Source organism: Hemitrygon akajei, chromosome 10, assembly GCF_048418815.1.
Source record: "Hemitrygon akajei chromosome 10, sHemAka1.3, whole genome shotgun sequence".
NCBI lineage: Eukaryota > Metazoa > Chordata > Chondrichthyes > Myliobatiformes > Dasyatidae > Hemitrygon > Hemitrygon akajei.
In genome coordinates, this window is record NC_133133.1 from 46,381,843 (window position 1) to 46,406,529 (window position 24,687).

The following is a 24,687-nucleotide window of genomic DNA, read 5'->3' on the forward strand; positions in this document are numbered from 1 at the left end:
TGGATGACATTTTAAGGTAGTGTATTACCTCATATACAAAGCATTGTCTGTGCAAAAACACCATTTTTCTTACAAATGCAAGGCATTGCCTCATGTATTTGCATGGTATTTTGTCAATAATTCTGCAGTCTAGCCATTCCTGAATATATTACTTTGCAATTTATATTTCAAACATAAAGTAGGACAATGTATTCAACTTTCTTTTCTAACTCCCGTTGAGTTATGTTTATGAATTCAAGATACAATTTATCCATCCTGAACTACTGAACATTGAATTATGTTGCTTTTAGCTGAAACTCAGGTACAAATAATTTACAAAAATCAGCTGTTTTATTTATTTGGGGATACAGCACGGTAACAGTCCCTTCCAGCCTATCAAACCCGCAACGCCCAATTATGCCCACGTGACTGATTGACTTATTAATCGATCACAAACAAAAGGACATCTGCAGATGCTGGAAGTCCAGAGTAACTCACGTAAAATGCTGGAGGAACTCAGCAGGCCAGGAAGCATCTATGGAAACCCAATCACAAACAAGAGAAAATATTTCCATAGATGCTGCCTGGCCTGCTGATATCCTTCAGCAATTTTCCTCCAGCAATACATCTTTGCAATGGAGGAACAAACTGGAGTACCTGGAAGAAACCCATGCGGTCACTGTGAGAATGTGCAAACTCCTTACAGATAGTGGCAAGAATTGAACCCCATCGTTAGTGTTGCAGTTGTGTTACACTTTCCATTACACTACTGTGCTGTCCATAAATGTAAGCACATTGGAGGGGATGGGGCAGAGGTATTACTATTTAAACTCGGTGAGCTAATCTAAGTGGAAATAATCATGGTAAGGCACCTCTTTTCTGTTAAATATGTATCCTGTGCCATGTAGGAACTTCAACATGCTTTCCGTGGCCTGGACACCAGAGATGAAGACAATGTCAGTAATTAGACGAGGAGGAGCTTGGGAACAGCTGACCTCATTGTGATCCATAGTTTCAGGAGATGTCAATGTTTCGGGTTGAAGCCCTTTGCCAGGGCTGTACCCTTCGGTATATAGGAGATCATGATGTCATCCTGGTCTCTAACCAGCCTTTGAATATGATGGCTGACGAGGATTCCACGGAAAGTGCAGCCAGAGCCTAGACATCAGCGTCAAGAGTGTCTGAGTTCATTGGAAGTGAAAGTTCAAGAGAGGAACTACAATGATGGATTTTGTAATGAGAATAATTCACAGAGTAATTTTTGTGGTTGCAGATGTAATACTAGAATAGCATGTTTACAATTTGATGGCTGAGAGAAAGATATCATTGAGTGGCTGCAGAACAGTTTGGAGTGGAAGATCAGCTGGAGGTTTGTCTCCATGCAGGCATATTTAAAGGAGGTGGGAAAGAGATTAAGAAACAGGACCTCAACGGTTGTAACTTCCAGATGCTGGTGACTACAGTATTTGGTGGAAAGTGCAGCTGAATGTGTGGACAGAGAGATTGTATTGAGTAGAAGGATTCGGAATACTGTGGCATTAAGACCATCTTTGAGAACATTAGACGTTTACATAGATTGCACCTCAAAAGGACTAATATCTCCATGGACATATTTGGTTGGGGCAGCACAGTAGCATTGCAGTTAGTGCAACATTTTACAGCAGCGGCTGTAAGATCAGAGTTTGATTCCCACCACTGTAAGGAGTTTGTATGTTCTCCCATAACCAGAAAGATGTACAATTAGGGTTAGTGAGTTTTAGGCATGCAATGCTGGTGCTGGAAGCATGGTGACACTTGCAGGCTTCTCAGCACAATCCTCACTGATTTGATTTGATGCAAAGAATGCATTTCACTGTACATGTGACAAATAAAGCTAATCTTCCAAAGCTGATCCGCCACATTGTTGGGAATGATTTAAACTGGCTTGGCAGGCAGTTGGGAAGCTGAGGCTCAGAAGGGAGAAAAGCAGAACTGCAACATGATGGCAGAAACTAAATTGAGCTTGAAAGGCAGAGACAAGTAGTCAGTAAATAGACAGCAAGAGAAGCAATTTGCTTATACCGATTGTGATCTGGTATGGAAGAGCTGAACTCTATGGATCTGCTTTCATTCGTGTTATCTGTGTGAAGCTTGCATGTTCTCCTTGTGACTCTGGGTTCTGATGGGTTCTCCAGTTTTCTTTCAGATCCAAAGATGTGCTGGGAGGGTTATTAACTAATGTAAGTTGCTTCTTAGTGTAAGTAAGTGGCAAAAGGTATCTAAAATAAAATTGATGGGCATGTGAGAGAGAGTAAATTCCCTAGAGCTATAGGAGAGTGAAGATGGGACTGATGGGATTAATCTACAGGCAGCTGGCATTGACCCAAAGGGCTGAACGGCCTTCTGTTCTGTATAGTTTCTAAGTATTAAGCTTGGTTAAGTTAATATTACTTTAAGGGATACTATAGTTTTTTCCCCAATAAAAATAAAATCTTGGATGATGAACAAACGAATATCTGGGAAAGCTTTATAATGCAGTGTAAATGTTCTCTTTCTCCTCTTCAGCCTTTTCAGTCTATTTTATTTTTCCTTTCCTATTTTTACTCCAAGAGAAGGGCTCATTATTGTAGCTGACAGACTAACAGTAGATTCAATACCAATCTGGAAAGTAGGAATTGAAAGATACCTGAGTAATTGAGCAATAAAGCCTAGTTAATTTCAATTTTGTCATATGTAATTAAAAATTAAAATCCTGTGTTCTCTTTCTTAAATGAAAAACATTCTTGGGCGTTTCTGAGAGTTCTGGAATGGGGGCATTATTGCCCACTCAGAGTGGACTTTGAGGAGACAGTGATGGGACTCCATCTGGAATTGCTGCAATTCTTTGACATATTGCCACAAATCCTTACCGTCCAAACCACTTGTCAGACTACTTCAGAGGTTTCTTAAGTATGATCCTTATTAGTTTGCAACATGAATCACATAATCAAAAAATAGCAGCAGGTTTTCATCCCTAAAGACCATAGCTGTGCAAATTGGTCTTTTACTGAAATCAGAATTGTGGTCGTTCAAGTTTGTTATTGGAAGAGAGCATTAGTGCATTCTTCTGGATTACAGCAACATAACTGCAGCACTGCTCATGCCATTAATCATTGATGAATGTTCCAAAGGTATGTTTAGAAATGCACACTGCTTCCCACCAATGTCTCCAACCCTTTCATTTCTGAAGGTCACTCACAGACATCAAACATCCGTCAAAACACTGCCTCATTTATCAAACATGTGTCAGTACTGAGTACTAGGTCACTTACTCTTGCATAACAAAAGTTTGTCATTACTCAATGGGTTACATTTTGCTTTTCTTCGTAAATGATGCTTTTGTCTGAATCCATGCTTTTGTTTTAAAATTCATCTAGAAAAGTCTTGATCATAGAAGTGGCGACCTTAAAATTCTGAGCACTGTTCATCAAAGATACAGAGACATTGGAGCTTTCTTGTATTCCGTTCAGAAGCCACAATAAAGGGAATACATAGATCAAGTCTGTATGCATGTACAAGGTTTCATGTTTCTTAAGAGTACAGTCAACGAAATAGATTTTATTCATCAAGACTTCCAGTTATTTTTCTTATTTTCAAATTAAAAGTGTTCTTATATGATTACTTCAATATTGGAATATCTGGTGATCAAAAATGACAGCCCCAAGTCATTTTAGTGCTATTGAATTTACAATATCCAGTGTTATAGCAGCAGGAAAATGGAAATCATGGTTTGCTTTTAATGCAGCGTTCAAATTTCTAGCCAAAAAATTGAAATACAATTGACAAAGCTCATGCAATTAATAGTGAAACTGTTGTGTATTTAATATTTCAGTAATATTTGAGTCATATTGTAAATATATTGTTTGATTGAGCATTGTTTGTTATATAACTCATTATGGGTTTCATGTAAGGAGTACGTAAATGACATACATATGTTATTAGCTGCTACATCATATGTGCATGCCTCACTAAAGTAAAAACAAAGTACACACGTTTATCCTGGACTCCCTTGTTTTTCTTCGGAAAGGGGAGAGTTAAAAATAAAAGCAGAAAATAACCAAAGTTCACAAGTTCGTGAACAGTTACAATTACTATTAGAGAGTCATAGAGAAGTACAGCACAGAAACAGGCTCTTCAGTCCAAGTAGTCCATGACGAAACCATTTAAACTGCCTACTTGTCATGGTCTGTTCCGTTAACTACTCATTTTGGTTAATTTCCTTCTCCCTGTGTTGCACTGGGCTCCTTGATTAGGGCACCTGGTCCTCATTCGAACTGGCAGCATAAAAACTCCAGCTTTCATCTACTCGCTGCTGGTTCGTCACCTCAGCAGAGCGGCTATGCAAGTCCCGAGCCCGAGTCAAGTTCAAGTTCTGAGCTGCCGAGAATAAGGGACCGTCTTCATGAGCTTCTCCGTGTCAAGATTTGTATTGTCAGTCGTTGTTTGGTTTAGTCGTCTCGTTCCCAGCTGAGTAGAATCGGCCGTTTGCCGCTACTCTGAGTTGGGAATTCTGTCTCTTCGTATCTAGCTGAGGATTGCTGGCCGTTTGCCAGTCCTCCGAGCCAAGATATGAATTGTCTGTCTTTGTTTGGTGTTGTCGTCTCCGTGTTCCAAGTTCCAAGTTCAGTTCAGGTTCAGGGCTCTGAGATCCAGTCCGGTCAGGGCTCCGAGTCCCAGTCCGGTCAGGGCTCCGAGTCCCAGTCCGGTCAGGGCTCCGAGTTCCAGTCGGGTCAGGCTCCGAGTTCCAGTCCGGTCAGGGCTCCGAGTTCCAGTCTGGTCAGGGCTCAGTGTTCCAGTCCGGTCAGGGCTCCGAGTCCCAGTCCGGTCAGGGCTCCGAGTTCCAGTCGGGTCAGGGCTCAGTGTTCCAGTCCGGTCAGGGCTCCGAGTCCCAGTCCGGTCAGGGCTCCGAGTTCCAGTCGGGTCAGGCTCCGAGTTCCAGTCGAGTCAGGGCTCCGAGTTCCAGTCGGGTCAGGGCTCAGTGTTCCAGTCCGGTCAGGGCTCCGAGTTCCAGTCGGGTCAGGGCTCCGAGTCCCAGTCCGGTCAGGGCTCCGAGTTCCAGTCGGGTCAGGGCTCAGTGTTCCAGTCCAGTCAGGGCTCCGAGTTCCAGTCCGGTCAGGGCTCCGAGTTCCAGTCCGGTCAGGGCTCCGAGTTCCAGTCGGGTCAGGGCTCCGAGTTCCAGTCGGGTCAGGGCTCAGTGTTCCAGTCCAGTCAGGGCTCCGAGTTCCAGTCGGGTCAGGGCTCCGAGTTCCAGTCGGGTCAGGGCTCCGAGTTCCAGTCCGGTCAGGGCTCCGAGTTCCAGTCCGGTCAGGGCTCTGTGTTCCAGTCCGGTCAGGGCTCCGAGTTCCAGTCGGGTCAGGGCTCCGAGTCCCAGTCGGGTCAGGGCTCCGAGTTCCAGTCCGGTCAGGGCTCCGAGTCCCAGTCGGGTCAGGGCTCCGAGTTCCAGTCGGGTCAGGGCTCAGTGTTCCAGTCCGGTCAGGGCTCCGAGTTCCAGTCCGGTCAGGGCTCAGTGTTCCAGTCCGGTCAGGCTCCGAGTTCCAGTCCGGTCAGGGCTTCGAGATCCAGTCCGGTCAGGCTCCGAGTTCCAGTCTGGTCAGGGCTCCGAGTTCCAGTCCAGTCAGGGCTCCGAGTTCCAGTCTGGTCAGGGCTCAGTGTTCCAGTCCGGTCAGGCTCCGAGTTCCAGTCCGGTCAGGGCTTCGAGATCCAGTCCGGTCAGGCTCTGAGTTCCAGTCCGGTCAGGCTCTGAGTTCCAGTCTGGTCAAGGCTCTGAGTTCCAGTCGGGTCAGGGCTCAGTGTTCCAGTCCGGTCAGGGCTCCGAGTTCCAGTCCAGTCAGGGCTCCGAGTTCCAGTCCGGTCAGGGCTCCGAGTTCCAGTCCAGTCAGGGCTCCGAGTTCCAGTCGGGTCAGGGCTCCGAGTTCCAGTCGGGTCAGGGCTCAGTGTTCCAGTCGGGTCAGGGCTCAGTGTTCCAGTCGGGTCAGGGCTCAGTGTTCCAGTCGGGTCAGGGCTCCGAGTTCCAGTCCGGTCATAGTCATGTTCAAGTCCGTCCCCATCTCAAGTCTCCATGCCTGTGTCCTGCACTTGGATCCGCTCCTTCAGTCGCTCCAGTCGCCTCCTTGCAACACGACCACCATTGACTTGCAACGGATGTGTAGCCCTCCCTGCCCCTGCTATCCAAGGAACACAGTCAAAGTGCTGCAGGGACTCAGCAGGCCAGGCAGCATCTATAGAGAAAAGTACAGTTGACACTTCAGGCTGGGACCCCTCATCAGGAAGAGTCCAGACTGCAGTCTCTGCTGCCAACCTCAGCGGTTCTAACGGTCTGCAGAACCTGCCGTCTCCAACGCTGCCAGGCTTGGACGTCTCCAGTCTACGGTCCCGGCTGCTGAACCCCAACAGCTCCAATGCTCCCAAGGAGCTGTTGGGGTTGGCAGTGGGGAACATGGCCTGGAGACTTTTGTGCCTGACAGCATTGTAGACGGCAGGTTCTCTAGATCGTTAGAACCATTGAGATGCTGATGAAGGGTCTTGACCTGAAACGTCAACTGTACTCTTGTCTATAGATGCTGCCTGGTCTGCTGAGTTCCTCCAGCACTTTTGTGTGCTGCTTGGATTTCCAGCATCTGCAGATTTTCTCTTGATTGTGATCCCCACTACACACGTACCTATCCAGACTTCTCTTAAATGTTGAAATCAAGCTTGCATGGACCACTTGTGCTGGAAGCTCATTTCACACTTTCACCCTTATAGGGAATTAGGCTGAAGAGCATGACCTTCAAGTTAGTAATATCTGGGTTACTCCTGGTGCCATGTTCCAGTCAGCGCAGGAATAGGATGATATTACAGATGAATGCATGGCTTAAGAACTGGTACAATGAGCAGTGTTTCAAGTTCTTGGATCACTGGTGTGTTATTATGTGTGTACATAATAAAGAAATTCAGCCATTTCTGTAAATAAAATGTTCTAGTGTTTACCCATGCTGTTTGCTAAGAGAAAACATAACAATTGGAACCTCTTCTGGGGCAGGGTGACCTGTTCAAGAGGGACTGCTTGCACCTAAACTGGAGGGGAACTAATATCCGGGCTGGAAGGTTCACTAGTACTATTTGGGAGAGTTTAAACTAGTTTGGCAGTGGAATAGGAGCCAAAGCAACAGGTCAGAAAATTAATGGATGCAGAAGAAGGTAGATGTCAGTGCCAATGAAAACAGGCAGGAGCAGAGTAATAGATAGTTTGAAATGTGTGTACTTTAATGCTAGGAGTATTATGGGTAAAGGTAATGAACTTTGAACATGGATCAGTACAGAAAGTATTTAGAGAACAGTAACAACAAATCTATAGTTTTAAGATAACTATAGATGAGGATAAGTATGTAGATTGACGTGTTGGTAAGTTGGCAGATGATAGAAATATTGGTGGTGTTGTGGATAGATTCAAGATTCAAGCACCTTTATTATCAAAGACTGTATAAATTATACAACCTTGAGATTGGTTTGCTCACAGGTAGCCAAAAGAACCCAATTAAAGAAAAAAAGAATAAAAATAAAAGACCAATACTCCACATGCAAGAGAAAGAAAAATACAAATTATGTGAACAACAGCATCCTGAACCAAAATTGAATCCTCAGATCCGAACCCCGGAGCGGCCCAGAGTAGGCCCAAAGCCTTGCTTATCAGTTCATCATATTAGCGGCAAGGAGCGCAGCAGCCGGGGAAATCTTCATAGCATCAGTGCCATGGAGATGGGCGTTGCAGAGAACGAGCAAAATCGGCACTTGTCCTACCGACACACTGTCTTTTCAGTCTCTCTGGGCCGGGGTTTAAATGGATCCAGTGATGGACAGTGAAAAGCTCTGGCGTCCAAGAGAGAGCAGTGAAGATTGCAGAGAGCGAGAGAAATCGGCTCTCACCTCCGATTTGGGCTGATGTCTAAATAGCGCATTGTACATCGCACTAGGACCCAGGTGCCGCTGCTCAAAGGGCCCCAAGCCTAGACCACACTGCCTAGCAACTTGCTCGGGGCCCAGATTTCACTGCCCAGCCTGAAGCTGCTCTTAAGCTCTTCAAATCTGCTTGGTGCCCTGAGCGATCTAACCTCACACCCGGGCCAGTTGTACGAGCATTGAAATCGAATCTCCTCTGCCTGGGCCGCAGCTTCTCCTTACGGTGTTCAGAGCAATCCAACCTTGCTCCCGGGGCAGCTATACAGGTCTCAGAACTCCATCTACAATGATTCATCCCTTGAACTCGCCTCTTCACTGTTTGTGGCGATCATTTAACACAGTTTACCTCAGAAAAGATACTTTAGTGATGCTTTTAGTCAGATTTACTTGGATATTATAGAAGACTGGCAAAGAAAAGAGCAGAATGCAGGTAAGTTGCAGATATGGGCAGAGAAATGGCAGATGGAGCTTAACCTGGCAAATGTGAATTGCTTGGTAGGTCATCTGTAAAGAGTTAGTATATTGCTAAGGGCAAGACCCTTAATACTGTTGATGAGCAGAGGGATCTTGTGATTCAAATTCTTATCTTCTTGAAAGGGGCTAAACAGTTTGAAAGGGTGATTATAAGCCATATGGCATGCTTGCCTTTATGAGTCGAGGCACTGAGTTCAAAAATCAGGAAGTTATATTGATGCTATTTAGGCCATGTCTGGAGTATTGCATGCCCCATTATAGGAAGGATGCAGAAGAGGTTTACCAGGATGCTGCCTGGATTAGATGCATGTGCTATAACAGGAGGTTGGACAAACTTCAGTTGTTTTGACTGGAGAGGTGGAGATCTGATAGAGATCTATAAAATTATGAGAGGTATAGATAGAGTAGATAGATGGTATCTTTTTCCCAGGGTTGAAATGTCTAATACCGGAAGGCATCCATTTAAGGTGAGAGGGGTAATTTTAAGGTGATGTTAAAGGCAAGTTTTTTTACACAGAGATGGGTGGGTGCTCAGAATGGTGGTAGTGGAGGCAGGGGACTTTAGATAAACACATAAATGTGAGGAAAATGGAGGTATATAGACTGTGTAGGATCACAAGCTAAGAACAAGGAATATAGAAAACAGATATTGAGGGAATTGGAAAGGATTGACACTTGCCACTTCGGGCCGAAACATCGACTGTGCTTTTTTCCATAGATGCTGCCTGGCCTGCTGAGTTTCTCCAGCATTGTGTGTGTGTTGCTTGGATTTCCAGCATCTGCAGAATTTCTCTTGTTTAAGGATTGACACTTGATTTTTATATAGAATATGACATTTATAAACGTTATTTGTAATGTTCAGTTTTTGGTGGCAGTTATTTTTACTTCTGTGGCGGAACCAACAATTGTTGGTGACAGAGGGTCTACTGGTGGTGTTGTTACTGCAGCTGGATTAATGATGAGCCATTCATGGCCAGCCTTGTCAGAAAGGGGCAGCTAGAGTGTTTGCTCCACTTCCTTCTCTTTCTGCTTCTCCTCAGACTGCTTGGGCATGTGAAGCTTGGAGGTGTCCATTCACAGTGTACGATGTAACAGCAAGGGTGGTGCACTATGAAGAGGATCACAAGAAATATTGACATTTGCTTGCTGAGAGCTCTTCTAGAATGAGTGTGTTTCAGTATGGCAACAGGTCGCTCCCTTACAGCTCGTGTGCAGGGTAGCTTTCAATATTGCTGTTCATCAGCCACGTCATCAGTGAATATTCCTTATCATTCAGTATACACATTTGTTTGTCGCAGTGGTTCATGTGCTGCTGGCAAAGGGAAGAGGACTACAGACAGGATAGTGGCAATGATTTGCATGATGTACTGCCCTTGGTTTTACACCAGCCAGATGTTAATGGGGAATAAGATTCATTTCATTTCCAGTTCAGCGCAGAGTTGACAAGCGGAGGCTTCAAATTGATGTGCATCCAGTTAATTGCACTCTGAAATCGCAGTGAATCACGTTATCTTTATGCTGCTGAGATCATCCAAGGTTGAATAAAATTCAGTTGACTTTCTTAAAATGGAGAGCATCAGTTATTTCCTTCCAGTGATGGTATGGTAAACTGATCTTTGCTATCGCCTGTCTGGTAAATCACAATTTGGCCTTTGCCGCTCTGTGACTGCAGCAGATGGGAGATTTCAGTGCAAGTGTCCCTTTGGAAGCACGAATGTCTCAGATTACAACACACTGAAGCATCTGGACTCTACCGAGAGCCCATCTCTGTTCCTCATTGTTGCCCAGTGATGCCTCTCGATCTGCCAGTCATTCTGTAATCTCAGGGGAATGCATCCTTGCCAAGGAGTAACAGGATTACACAGAAACCTTGTACTGAGTCTTTACCACACCATACCCTGAGACTTTTGTAATGTTAAAGGACTTTAGAAAGTGGTAAACACTTAAGTAACATAGCATCAGCCAGTAAAAGTGAATAGGCAACTGACATGAAATTAATTGATTTCTTTTTGAAATGGTACAGGTGAGGGGGAGTGAGGGTTCTTTATGCTACTGAATGTTTGTTCAGCTGTGTAAGATTAAGAGAATTTTACGAGTGTTGAGTTTTAAAATTGTAGTTCTGAATATTATTTGCTCATTCTTCGAAGTTCAGTGGGTATTGGACATGCATGTGGCTAACTCCTTTGCAATCATGGTGATCTAATGTAACACATAACTCAAATACATATGTGTAAATAAACTGGCATCAATATTATCTGAAATGTACATGTAAGAGAGCCAAACGCTATATCCAAGACGTTTATGACATCACCATGGGAGTACCGTGTACAACTTTGGGGTCCTTAACTAAGGATTATTATATTGGCCTTGCAGGGATCCCAGTGAATGTTGTTTTCTCACATGCTTCCTGGCATGAGTGGATTGCCTCATGTGGACAGATTGAGTAGATGAGGTAATTTAATTGAAAAAGGACTTTGAAGGAATAGTGAAGCTATTGGAATGTGCCACCATTCCATCATTACAGAGGTTGAAACATATAAATGTGATTATGATTAAAGTTGAAATACCATAAATAGATTAAAATACAGTATAATCTATTGTATATTGAAATAGATATTTGAGAGCATTACAATCAATATGCATGAAATTAGTACTTTGGGGTCAGAGAATTTGGGAAACAATAGCCATAGTCTGGATAGAATTGTAGACTTCGTACGTCAAACACAACACTTTCAAGGTACTTTACAGCAAGACTGGAGTGTAAATATATCATTTTAAGTCAACTTAGTGGATTACCATTATTTCTGTCGGAGAAGGCTCTACAAAGCACAGCGGGGAGACTAAATAATTTTCAGAGCTCTATTTTAAACCACACATGTGTAAAGAACCTTAAGTTCAGAATCAGAATCAAAATCAAGTTTAATATCACTGACATGTATAGTGAAAGTTGCTGTTTTGTGCACTGTGTAATGTGGCTAAAAGCCAGTATTTGACAAAATGTGTAGTCAGTAGAATGGAAAGCCATGGTCTTCAGAACACGTTTAGAGAATCAGAGTATCATATTGCCATTCTCCTTGGTTCCTGTCAGACCTCTGACTGTAAATACGACATTGTGGCTCCACTTGCTCCCAGATATTTCCATTGCAACCGTTCTTCATTAACTTGGTCTTGATGTCAGGAAGAGAAGAGAGGAGAACAGGAGCAGAAAAAGGTGGAGACAAGTTCAGGCCAGACAGCAAGATTTCAGGTCAGGATGGTGGGCAAGAAGTTAAGGGGAGAGTATAATGGTTAAGAATCGGGAAAATATAGTGGATTGGAAATGAGAAGAAGATGGCATTGATGAAGGGAAAGAAGGGAATTAGAAGGAGTAGGACAAGAAATTGGAAGAGGATGAAGACAGATTATCAGAGGAAAGGGAACAGCTGGATGAGACAAGGAAGCAAGTAAATTTGGAGAAAGAAAGGACCAGATGTCCAAAGAGCACCTTTGCCAGACATCTTAAACTGCCTTCCCATCAGTAATAATAGTTCAAAGTACATTTATTATCAAAGTACAGATATGTCACCAAGTGTAACCCTGAGATTTGTTTTCTTGCGGGCATACTCAATAAATCCAAGAAACATAATAGACTTAATGAAAGAGCACTCCCAACAAAACAAACAGCCAATGTGCAAAAGACAACAAACTGCGCAAATACAAAAGAAAAAAAAATTATAATAACTAAACAAGCACCAAACACTGACAACATAAGCCAAAGAGTCTCTGAAAGTGAGCCTACAGGTTATGGGAACAGCCCGGCGATAGGGCGAGTAAGTGAAGCTGAGTCAAGTGCTAGTGCTTGTGTGTGTGAAATCTTAGTATTTGTGAGAAGTATCTAAATTAGTCTGAATAAGTTGATGTTATTTCTGTGGTCATTACATTTAACCTACTTTGCATTGGTAGTGTTTAAAATTGGTTGATAAAAGCACTTGACTTCTTACAATGCATAATCTATATTTTCCATTCTCCCTACTTTACCGTGCCCTCATTCTGTTTCTGTAGCCAATAAATAGTCAACTCATATGCCAGATAGATAGATAGATAGATAGATAGATAGATAGATAGATAGATACTTTATTCATCCCCATGGGGAAATTCAACTTTTTTTCCAATGTCCCATACACTTGTTGTAGCAAAACTAATAACATACAATACTTAACTCAGTAAAAAATATGATATGCATCTAAATCACTATCTCAAAAAGCATTAATAATAGCTTTTAAAAAGTTCTTAAGTCCTGGCGGTTGAATTGTAAAGCCTAATGGCATTGGGGAGTATTGACCTCTTCATCCTGTCTGAGGAGCATTGCATCGATAGTAACCTGTCACTGAAACTGCTTCTCTGTCTCTGGATGGTGCTATGTAGAGGATGTTCAGCATGAACCCCCTCTAAAAGATTCTGTAAAAGAAATTATGATATGATCTGCCCATGTGTGTGAGCCTCATTTATTGTGATTTCATGAAATGATTTCAGTTTCCTTTCACAGATGATTACTTCCCTTGATGCAATCTTAGTTCTTTAGTCCATACTAATTGCCTGCAAAATAGCATCACTGTTTTTCCTTGTAACAGGGTTCTCTGAACAATCCGATCACCTGAAGCTCTGTCTAAAACAAGGGTTCCCAACCATGGACCCTTACCATTAACCGAGGGGTCTGTGGACCCCAGGCTGGGGATTCCTGTCTAAACACTTCAAATATTTCCATTAGTGCCAGAGCATTGGTAGTGGTGCACAACTTAGGTAGAGTGTGTGTGTCAGGTTCCAAGTGTTTAGTCCACATTTCTAAGACTAAGCAAAGTGATGGTTATTCTAAGAAAGATCCTGAGAAAATGAGTATCATGCTGAATCAGGTTTAAGTATTTGAATTGATCACCATTTGATTTATTATTTTCAAATGCAGATGCTGGTATCCAGAATGAAAAACAAATAGCTGCAGGAACTCAGCAGCTCATGCAGCATCTGTGGAGGGAAGTGAACAGTCAATGTTGTGGCTCAACTGCAGAGCCTCTACTCCTTCTTTCCAGATGAGTTAAAACATTGACCCTTCAACAAATCTTTGAGAGATTTGAAACATAGACTGTTAAACAATTGAGCACATCTCAGACACAAACAACCCTTCTGAGTTTCAGTCATGTAAAGCTTCTTTATGGGATCAAGGCAATTCCTGCTGCCACTCTCCCTTGGGTAGTACAAAGTTTATTTCATACTAATCAGCTGGACCACATGCCATCCCAAGTCAGAGAAACACTGAGGTAGCCTTAACATTTAAAAAAATAATTACGTTACACTGTTGGTACCTATTATCATTTTAGCCATGTATCTAATTTTAGTTCAGAATAAGAGCTGATTCCTATACTGCAATTGAAAGTGATAAATGCAAGTTTTTGTGTGCAATATAATTAATCATGCCTCAACATTCAAAGGTTGTTTACATCTTTGTTAGCATTTCTACTCTACTGTATTAGAAAATAAAGAAAACTTTTAAGTTAACTTTAACAGTATTAAGAGTCTCCACTGCTCCGGTTTATATGGCTTTTCATGGTTAATTCACTGCAATATGTTCACCAAATTTAATATCCAAATGGATAAAATGTTTTATGATATTACTAAGAACAATTTTTTCCTGTTGGCGTTTAAATGCCACTGAAGATTTCAAAGGTTTAGCACTCAGATTAAAGTCATCAATGCCTTTCAGAGAATTAGAGAAATTGTTTGAGGTTAGGCAACTTGGTCTCTATTCCAAGAGACCTGATGGTTGGAGATGAAAGATGATGTGTATAAATGCAAAGTTTTGTTGTTAACTGGCTGAACAAACAAATGATTACCTTACAAGGTCTATGACTCTTTCCCTCGGGGCAGTGCTGACGTACTCATCATTTATGGCTAGAATCTGATCGCCTGGGATGAGTCTGCCCTCCGATGGACCGCCTAACAGAGAAATACAGACATTTACTCCAAAGTGAAATTGGGTTGGGTCTCAGATAAGATTAATTAAATAAGTAAAGCTTCTTACTAACAAAAAAAAATCACATGGTTGATATTTTGACAGCTCAATCCTGTAAGGACTGTTCCCATGAGATATTTCACTATAATTGAATGACATAGATAAATTCTAATGGGTATATTAGTTACCATTAAATAGGATTAATTTTTATTGTGCGCAGTTGTGTAAAATGGGTGATCATCAATCTCCAGTCCATTTTACATCTTCTGATTTTTATTTCTATTGATATAATGGTTTTTATTTGAGTTGATGATAATAAGGAAGGCAAGAAGTAAACATAAACTGTACAAATAAAAAAAGATGTAATGTAATTAAGTGGTACGTGCATCACAGAAACGACGATTAGGATTGTAATGGAGCCCCAAAAGGATTAAATATAATGAAATGAACATTAGGAGACAGCACAGTCTTGAAGCTGCAGGAATGCTGATCAGAGAGGTTACTGCAACCTTTTCTGATGCTATAACAGCAGAAATTTGGAGGGATATTAAAATAAGCAGAAATGAGAGAGTAGATACATTAACTAAATTGAAGAGGTCCAGATGGCATAACTCCCATAAATCCTCTAAGGTATTAGTGTGGAAACAGCAGAGGTGTCAGAATCCATTAAAGCACCATGTGGGCCAGAGTATGACTCTGCTTATCAGGGATAGGAAATATATGAGAATTTGTGCTAAAAGATGAGCAGCAAACATTCTGGGGAAAGTGAATATGAAACAACAGCAGGCAGCTCAGAATTCAGAACAAGATCATAGCTTAATATTAGTTACCCTGATCTAGTTTGAGTGGAGGGCTGGAATGCTAGAAAGGTAGTTAAGGTAACAGGTCAAATACCTCAACCATTTTCCAGGTTTTTCCTATTAGTCAATATCTGTATCTCATTACGGGAATGACTAAAGTTCCTATTACTGCCGCATCCTCCCAAATTATTCTGATCAACATTTCATTTGGCAACATCCTCCAATCCTCAAGCACCTTAAACCCCAGCCTACACTTATAGAGTTGGTCAGAGCCTAAGCCATGATCCTCTTCTCTCTCCCATGATGATGGCTAGGCATACAGCTGCCTTTTCAAGCCACCTCCATAATGATGTAGTTCACTGCTCCCTCCATATATTCCCCAATAATGGGTCCTTTACAGCATTCACCATATCCTTTCTGCTCTCTCTCTGATCATGCCAACCTCCCTTAAAACCAGTTCCAAATAGAGCACTGCTCGTAGCACATACCACCAAACTTCCTTACAAATCCAGTCCCTGTCACATCACCCCATTCATGGCTTCATCTACTGTCACCTTCAGCATTCTTCATACCAACCTTTTACCCACAGCTGATCATTAGTGGCTCCCTTCCACATATTTTTATGAATGTTCTCACTGATAATGCTTTGACCCCATGCTTAAACACACGGTACATTATCTGAGAATGCAACAGAAACATTAGGCAAAGGAAATGCAACAGAAGTGGAATGAGACTTCCAGAAATCTTCAGTAAGGCACCATAAAGAGAGACTTGGTAAATATTAGGAAACACAAAGAGTTTCTGCAGATGCTGGAAATCTAGAGTAACCCACATAAAGTGCTGGAGGAACTCAGCAGATCAGGCAGCATCCATGAAGAGGAATAAATAATCGTGTCCTGATAAGGGGTCTCGGCCTGAAACATTGACTCCCTGTAGATGCTGCTTGACCTGCTGATTTCCTCAAGCACTTTATGAAGATTGAGAAAGGTGGAGTTAACAACTTGTTGTAGAATAGATTGAAAAATGAAAATGCAAAGCAGAAGTTATGAAATGGGCTTCGAATTTAAAGCAATGGAGAAGTGATCTGTCACAGGGCTTGTGTTGTTGATCTAATGTAATGCATGTATGTAATTAATCTAATTTAGAAACTGGAGGAATCCGCTAATAATGTTGATGGCTGCACCATAATATGGAAAAATATGGACAATGTTAGTGAAGGGGGGATGAAGAAAAATACATTGACACACCTAGAAAGGGTTGTGATACACACGTGAAGTACAATGGAGCAGAGAGACTGGAAACAGGTAGAAGATACATAGAAGGATTAAGTTTAGAGTTGGAGATCAGCTGGGGTAAATGCTTGCCTATGTTAAATCCTGCATAACTTGAACTATGAAGAAATTATGAGAATTTTTTAACATTGCCCAGGCTATATATACAGTTGGCCAAGCATCCAAACTGGCTACTCTTCGGCAGGAGGCCAAAATAATTTTCTAGATTAAATCTGGCAAGGTACAGAGGTCAAACAGAAACTCTGCTGCAGATCAGTAGCTATGAGCTCCAATGCCATATTCAAATTGCTGATGACACCTCTGTTGTTTGCCGAATCAAAGGTGGTGACAAATCAGCGTATAAGAGGGGGATTGAAAATCTGGCTGAATGGTGCCACAGCCTCTCACTCAACGTCAGAAAATGGTTTGGTTTTAGAACCAAAGAGCCGATTAGTGGCTACAGGAGGACGACATTGGAGGACAATTAGCCAGTCCTCATCAGGGGATCAGAGATGGAGAGGGTCAGTAACTTTAAATTCCTTGGTATTATCATATCAGAGAATCTGTCCTAGATCCAAAAGGCAAGTGCCATTATGGAGAAGGCACGGCAGCACCTCTCCTTTCTTAGAAGATTCGGCATGTCATCTAAAACTTTGACAAATCTCTATAGATGTGCAGTGGAGTATATATTGACTGGTTGTATCATGGCCTGGTATGGAAACATCAATGCCCTTGAACAGAAAAGCCTCCAAAAAATAGTGGATATTGCTCAGTCCATCATGGGTAACGTCCTCCTCACCACTGAGCACATCTACAAGGAGTGCTGTCATTGGAAAGCAGCAGTCACCATCAAAATACCCCCCCCCCCCCCCATCCAGGCCATGGTCACTTATCGTTGTTGCCATTAGGAAGGAAGTGCAGGAATCTTATGACGCACTTCACACTATCAGGAACAGTCATTACACCTCAACCATCAGGCTCCTAAACCAGAGCGGACAACTTCACTCACCTCAGCACTGAACTGATTCCACAACCTATGGACTCACTGTTAAAGGCTCTACAACCCATTCTTTCTATTTATCTATCAATCAATCTATCAAACTATTTCTGTTTTATATTTTTTATATTTGCACAATTTGATGTCCTTTGAACATTAGTTGTTTGTCTGTCTTTGTGCGCAGTTTTTTTCATTGATTCCATTGTGTTTCTTTGTACTTACTGAGAATGCCTGCAAAAAAATTTACAAGGATGTTGCCAGGTGTGGAGGACCTGAGTTATGAGGAAGATTGAATAGTTAGGACTATATTCAGAATGTAGAAGATTGAGAGGAGATTTTAAAAGAGGTATACAAACTTATGAGGGTAAATGCAAGCAGGCTTTTTCCGCTGAGGTTGGGTGGGACTATGACCAGAGGTAATGGCTTAAGGGTGAAAGGTGAAAAGTTTAAGGAGAACGTAAGTGGAAACTTCTTCACTCAGAGGGTCATGAGGGTGTGGAATGAGCTGCCAGCACAAGTGGTCCATGCGAGCTTGATTTCAAACCTTTAAGAGAAGTTTGGATAGGTACATGGGTAGTAGGGACATGGAGGGCTATGGTTGATGGGAGTAGGTTGTTTAAATGGTTTTGGCATGGACTAGATGGGCTGAAGGGCCAGTTTCTGTGCTGTACTTCTCTATGACTATAAGAAAATGAATGTCAGGGTAGTATATGGTGACATATATGTACTTTGATAATGTTCACTTTTAAATTTTGATGGGAAGGGAAACTACAAGTTGGCTGCTGAGCTCATTAGATCAGCCCTGGGGGAAATGGAGCTGATCTCCGAAAGAGTTACCCTGAGTTATGAGTGGCTGCTCTTTGCTTGTAGATCATAGGGGATTAATTCTGATATTCCTGGGCTTTTTTCCTTTTGTTACTCCCCCATCAAAAAAAATATGTTTGAACTTTCTTTGCAGAATGGCGGCAAATGATCTCTTCAAAGCCGCTGGTTAGACAGTAAGTATGGTGAGACTCTACCTCTTGAGTAACCAACCCTATTGTATCCAAAATCGCAGTCATATTACCAACACAATTTTGGACCCTTATATATTTATTTTGAACAGTTTCTAGGCCAAAACATACTGACATACTTGTTGCCTATTTGAGAATGGCACTAGGTGGGTGTTTGAAAGGGCTGGCTACATTGCATCATGCCTGGATCCACCCCACTGCCATTCATCTATCAACCATGAAATAGGTAGAATGCAATTGGAGATCAGCCTGTAGTCATGGTGTTAATGGATACTCTTTAAATGGCGAGATATTTTTCATAAATAGATAGATATGGTGGTTGTCTGACAGGTCCAATGATGACAGGACACCTGTGTAGGAGAGTTTTAAAAGTGGAAAACCCACTACACTCAGGCAGTTCCACTCTCTCGACCTCAGAAGAGTGAATTCTAATTACTGTGGGTATATTTTCTTCTTTCATACACTATGACTAAATCTTGCCATAGGTATAAAACAAGAAAGTTGTCTAATATTTATGTCCACCTCTTTGCTGAATTAATAAACAGTAACTGATGTATGCTTACTTATAAGGCTGTGCACATGTCTAATGCACATCATGAGCAACAACGTCAAAAATGAGAACATCCAAAGTATTGTACCAAGGTGCAATTAGAAATTCACACTGGGTTAAGGAAGATGATTTTCAGAGATGGTTAACTGAGGAAGAGGATGTGGGAACTGAAGGGATTGAAGTGTAGATGGGTTGTGTCAAGGCCTTCAGAAGCAGGTATTAATTCAGACTATTTTTATGCTGTTGAAGATTCATGGATTTGAAGTGGGATGGGGACACAAGATGTACTTACATTCTTATTAAAGAGGAGTCCCTTTCATTATTTTTCTGTTATCATTCATTTGGGCATATTTGGATATGTCAGTTTTTTAAAATATTTGAACACCAGAATAATTAAGACTTCATAAACATGAAGTCTTGTATAAAGAGCATTGCAAACTGTCAAGATAAAGAGAAGAAGCCATTTGCACTTATTTAGGCCCTTTCAAGATTTATATTCCCTGTGTAATGGGAATTGTAGAAGCTAATGTCTGTACATCAAAGGCTGTCAAATAGCAATGTGAATAAGCCTAGACTATCCATTTAAATAATATTAGCTGAAGGATAAATATTGAGGAATTCTGCAGATATCCAAGTTGTGGCATTGATCTTGTGCATCTATCGGTGAGTTCAATTGTATATGAGTTTAAAATCCCTTCTGCAAGACAACATATATGACATGGCTGTACCTCCTACTGTAAGAGTAGACCTTGTGCTCAGGTCTGTAGAATAGAGAATGAATTCAGAGGTAATAACATGGGTGATTTGAATTGATTGAAACATTACCTCACTGGAAACTTTGAAAATTATATATGGTGTAAATGCATTCAGTAAGGGAGAATAGCAAATGGTTTGGCCCAACGGATTTCTAATGGTTTGTTCTAAAATTCAGTACTCTATGGGAGGGGTGCAGTTTCAGATGGTAATATGGAATGTAGGTTACAAAATCACAAGTCTGAAGGACTTACACTGAGAAATGGTCCATGTTGAAAATGCTCAATGATTGTATCTGCCTTTTTGCCTTTTGCAATTGAATTGACTTTATTTCTTCCATCCTTCACATACATAAGGAGTAAAAATCTTTATGTTACATCTCCAACTAAATGTACAATGTGCAATCATCATAATTTATAGTAATTCACAATAAATAGAACAGTCAATGTAATATAGAGTACACTCAAATCAACGTGAGTTCATCAGTCTGATGGCCTGGTGGAAGAAGCTGTCCTGGAGCCTGTTGGTCCTGGCTTTTATGCTGTGGTACTGCTCCCTGGATGGTAGCAGCTAGAATAGATGGTGGTTGGGATGACTTGGGTCCCCAGTGATCCTACGGGCCATTTTTACACACCCTTGTAAACGTCCTGAATCATGGGAAGTTCACAACTACAGATGCGCTGAGCTGTCCGCACCACTCTCTGAAGAGTCCTGCAATTAAGGGAGGTACAGTTCCCATACCAGGCAGTGATGCAGCCAGTCAGGATGCTCTCAATTGTGCCCCTGCAGAAGGTTCTTAGGATTTGGGGGCCCACACCAAATTTCCTCAACTGTCTGAGGTGAAAGAGGCACTGTTATAGAACCATAGAATATTACAGCATAGAAGCAGGCCTTTTGGCCCTTCTTGGCTATGCTGAACCATTTTTCTGCCTAGTCCCACTGACCTGCACCTAGGCCATATCCCTCTATACCCCTCTCATCCATGTAGCTGTCCAAGTTTTTCTTAAATATTAAAAGTGAGCCTGCATTCACCACTTCAACTGGCAGCTCATTCCACACTCCCACCACTCTCTGTGTGAAGAAGCTCCCACTAATGTTCCCTTTAAACGTTTCCCTTTTCACTCTTAACCCATGTCCTCTGGTTTTTTACTCCCTGGTCTCAGTGGAAAAAGCCTGCTTGCATTCACTCTATCTATACCCATCATAATTTTATACACCTCTATCAAATCACCCCTCATTCTTCTACGCTCCAGGGAATAAAGTCCTAACCTATTCAACCTTTCTCTGTAACTCAGTTTCTCAAGTCCCGGCAACATCCTTGTAAACCTTCTCTGCACTCTTTCAACCTTTTTCACCACACAGCTGGTGTGTATAGACCACATGAGGTCCTCGGTGATGTGGATGCTGAGGAACTTAAAGCTGTTTACCCTCTCAACCCCAGATCCATTGATGTCAATAGGGGTTAGCCCGTCTCCACTCCTCCTGTAATCCACAACTAGCACATTTGTTTTTGCGACATTAAGGGAGAGGTTGTTTTCTTGACACCACTGCGTCAGAGAGATGACTTCTTCCCTGTAGGCCACCTATGCTAATTGTTTGAATTAAGGCCAATCAATGTACTGCCATTGGCGAATTTAATTAGCAGATTGGAGCTGTGGGTGGCGATACAGACATGGGTATACAGGGAGTAAAGGAGGGGACTCAGTATGTAGCCCTGAGGGGCTCCTGTATTGAGAGTCAGTGGTTTGGAGGTGAGGGAGCCCACTCTTACAATCTGCTGGCGATGTGACAGGAATTCCAGGATCCAGCTGCATTAGGCAGGGTCAGGGCCGAGGTCTCTGAGATTCTTGTCAAGCCTGGATGGAACTATCGTGTTGAATGCTGAACTGTAGTCCAAGAACAGCATTCTCACATAAGCATCCTCCTTCTCCAGATGTGTAAGGATGGTGTAAAGAGCTGTGGCTATTGCGTCATCTGTCGATTGGTTGTGTCAGTAGGCGAATTGTAGGGGGTTCAGTTTGGGTGGTAGCAAGCTGCAGATGTAATCCTTGACCAGCCTCTCAAAGCATTTGCTTATTATTGAGGTGAGTGCGACAGGACGCCAGTCGTTCAGGCATGTTAACTTGGTCTTTTTTGGTACAGGGACAATGGTGGATAATTTGAAGCAGGAGGGCACTCTATGCTGGGAGAGGGAGAGATTTTAAACCTAAGAGCACATTGGAAGGGGTGTGAAGCTCCGGGATACCAAATAATGGCAATGAATATTTCTTGGCAACAATTCCATTTGCACTCAGACTATCATGGTTAAATGGAATTCAAAAAATGTTTTAAATATATTTAGGCATAAGAATATAAATTATATCAAATTAATTGGTACCACCAAATCACAATGTATTAATTAATTGTCAGTAATAGAATTGGTAAAATAATACTTCGGAGTATTATGCTTGTCTCTGCCTTTTATATATTGTTGATATTTCCCCTTTTCTTTTTTGAAGGCAGTTGACTGTAGTTTATTTGGGTAGTGCTGGTCCAGGTGTTTATTTTGTTAATCTACAATTGCTTTGTGTTGGTAACTGAGTGGAGGTTAAAAAAAACTGATAAAATTTACAGTTCTTGAAAACGGAGACCTACACTATATTTTTCTGCTTCATGGTTAAATCGATGGGTCATTACCGATCAAACAATATTGCTAAAGTAAATGCCTAGCAAACTGTCTTTGCCAAGAAATACTGGTTAGATTTTAAACAGTATCTTAAGTAGAAATTAACTTTGTAAATCAGCAAGTATTATTGAAACCTGATGATTTTTATTTCAAATATGAAGATTTCATAATATCTGTAATGGTGCTGATCCGCAAAACTAAACTTAGTTTGGGGGCAAACTAACACTCTACCTAAGTGATGACCAATAAATCAGCATAGCATTTTTGCCCCAAAGTAAAGATACATATAAATGTACACCTGCTTGTTAATGCAAGTATGTAATCAGCCAATCATTTTGTAGCAACTTTATGCATAAAGGCAAGCATATGTGGTCAAGAGGTTCGGTTGTTGCTCAGACCAAACATCAGAATAAGGAAGAAATGAGATCTAAATGATTTTAACCATGGAATGATTGTTGGTGCCAGATGGGGTGGTTTGAGTATGTCAGAAACTGCTGATCTGGGATTTTCATGCACAATCTCTAAAGTTTGCAGAGAATGGTGTGAAAAGCAACCAAACGTCCAGTGAGTAGCAATTTTGTAGGCAAAAAAGGCTTGTTTAATGAGCGAGTAGAGAAGAGAATGGACAGACTATATATCTATCTCCGAGGACCTGTCCTGGACCCATCATATAAATATAAATGCAAAGAAAGCAAGGCAATGCCTCTGCTTTCTCAGGGGTCTGTGGAGATTCAGCATGTCATCAAAAACCTTGGCAAATTTCTTTAGGACTTTAAGGACTCTCTAATTTTCTCACTTTAAGATCTCTTTATCTTGTTATTTCATGTTCTTGTTATTTATTTTTATTTATATGTATATTTACACAGTTCATTGTTCATTGATCCTGTTTACAGTTACTGTTCTATAGATTTCCCAAGTATGCCTGCCGGAAAAAGGACCTCAGGGCTGTATGTGGTGACATATATGTACTCTGATAATAAATTTTACTTTGTATTTTTGACCTTTAAACTTGTATATTGAGTTTTTGTTTATCTTACAAAGTTCAAGTTCAAGTTTATTGTCATCTGATTGTACATATACAACCACCCTTCCTCCAGCCCACGGTGCACCCAGAAAACATATAACATGTATAGTGTTACAAAATGTTATCATAAATATAATTCAAAACGCATGCAGCACAGGTAAATAAACAGTAGAGTATACAGTAAACAGCACGTTGTTCTCGTGATGAGACAGCAGTGGGTGGCAGGGTATTCATTAGTCTCACAGCCTGAGGGAAGAAGCCGTTACCCAGTCTGGCAGTCCTAATCCTGATGCTTCTGTACCTCCTCCTGACAGTAGTGGGTCAAAGAGATTGTGAGATGTGGTGGGGATCCTCCAGCAATGTTTTGGGCCCTTTTTCTGCAACACTCCCGGTAAGTGTCACAAATAGGAGGAAGGGAAATGCTGGTGATCCCCTCAGCAGCTTTCACATTCCACTGTGGGTCTTGTGGTCCAAAGTTTTCCCACTTCCATAACACACAATGATGCAACTAGACAGGACACTCTCAGTGGTGGGGAGCCATGCACACCTCAATCTCCTCAGAAAGTGTAGCCACTGCTGTGCCTTCTTGACTAGTGAGGAGGTGTTGTGGGTCCAGTTTAGATCGTTATGTGCACACCAAGGAACTTTGTATTCTTTGCTCTACATTGATATACAATGGAGAGTGGCCGATCTGTGCCTTCTTGGAGTCCACAATCATCCCTTTTGTCTTGTCCACGTTGAGACTCTGCTGTTCACAAAGCATTTGACAAGCCTCTCAACTTCCTCACTATATCCCGACTTATCGTTTCTGCTGATGAAGCCACCCACTGTTGTATCATCAGCAAACTTGATGATATGATTTGAGCTGGATTTAGCAGTGCAGATAAGAGTCAGCAGCGTGAATAGCAGTGAGCACACAGTCCTGGAGGGGCACCAGTTCTCAGCATGATGGAGCTTGAGATGTTGCCAACACCTCGTACTCATTGGGTTGTTCCCTTAAGAAGTCCAAGAGAGGGGTGTTGAGTCACATTAAGGACAGTTTACCCACAAGCTTCTGAGCAATGATCATGTTTTATGCTGAGCTGAATTCGATGAACACCATCCTGGTATTTGAGTCATCGTTTTCTAGGTGGGACGGGATGGAGTGGAGGGTTGAGACTATGGCATCAAGATTGCACTGATTTGAGTGGTAGGTGAACTGGAAAGGGATCCCAAGTAGCTG

General features: G+C 41.9%; 1 protein-coding gene across 8 annotated transcripts in view; it reads right to left on the reverse strand.

Annotated features, from left to right (window-relative positions):
- Positions 1-24,687, reverse strand: part of frmpd3 (FERM and PDZ domain containing 3) — a 465,297-nt gene that overhangs the window by 122,549 nt on the left and 318,061 nt on the right. For 6 of the 8 annotated variants that reach the window (XM_073058178.1, XM_073058175.1, XM_073058177.1 and 3 more), the window contains exon 4: positions 14,274-14,376. The exons of the other annotated variants lie outside the window; for them this stretch is intronic. In XM_073058178.1, coding sequence (XP_072914279.1) covers positions 14,274-14,376 — 103 coding nt within the window. The remainder of the gene's footprint in view (positions 1-14,273; positions 14,377-24,687) is intronic. 8 annotated transcript variants of the gene reach the window in all.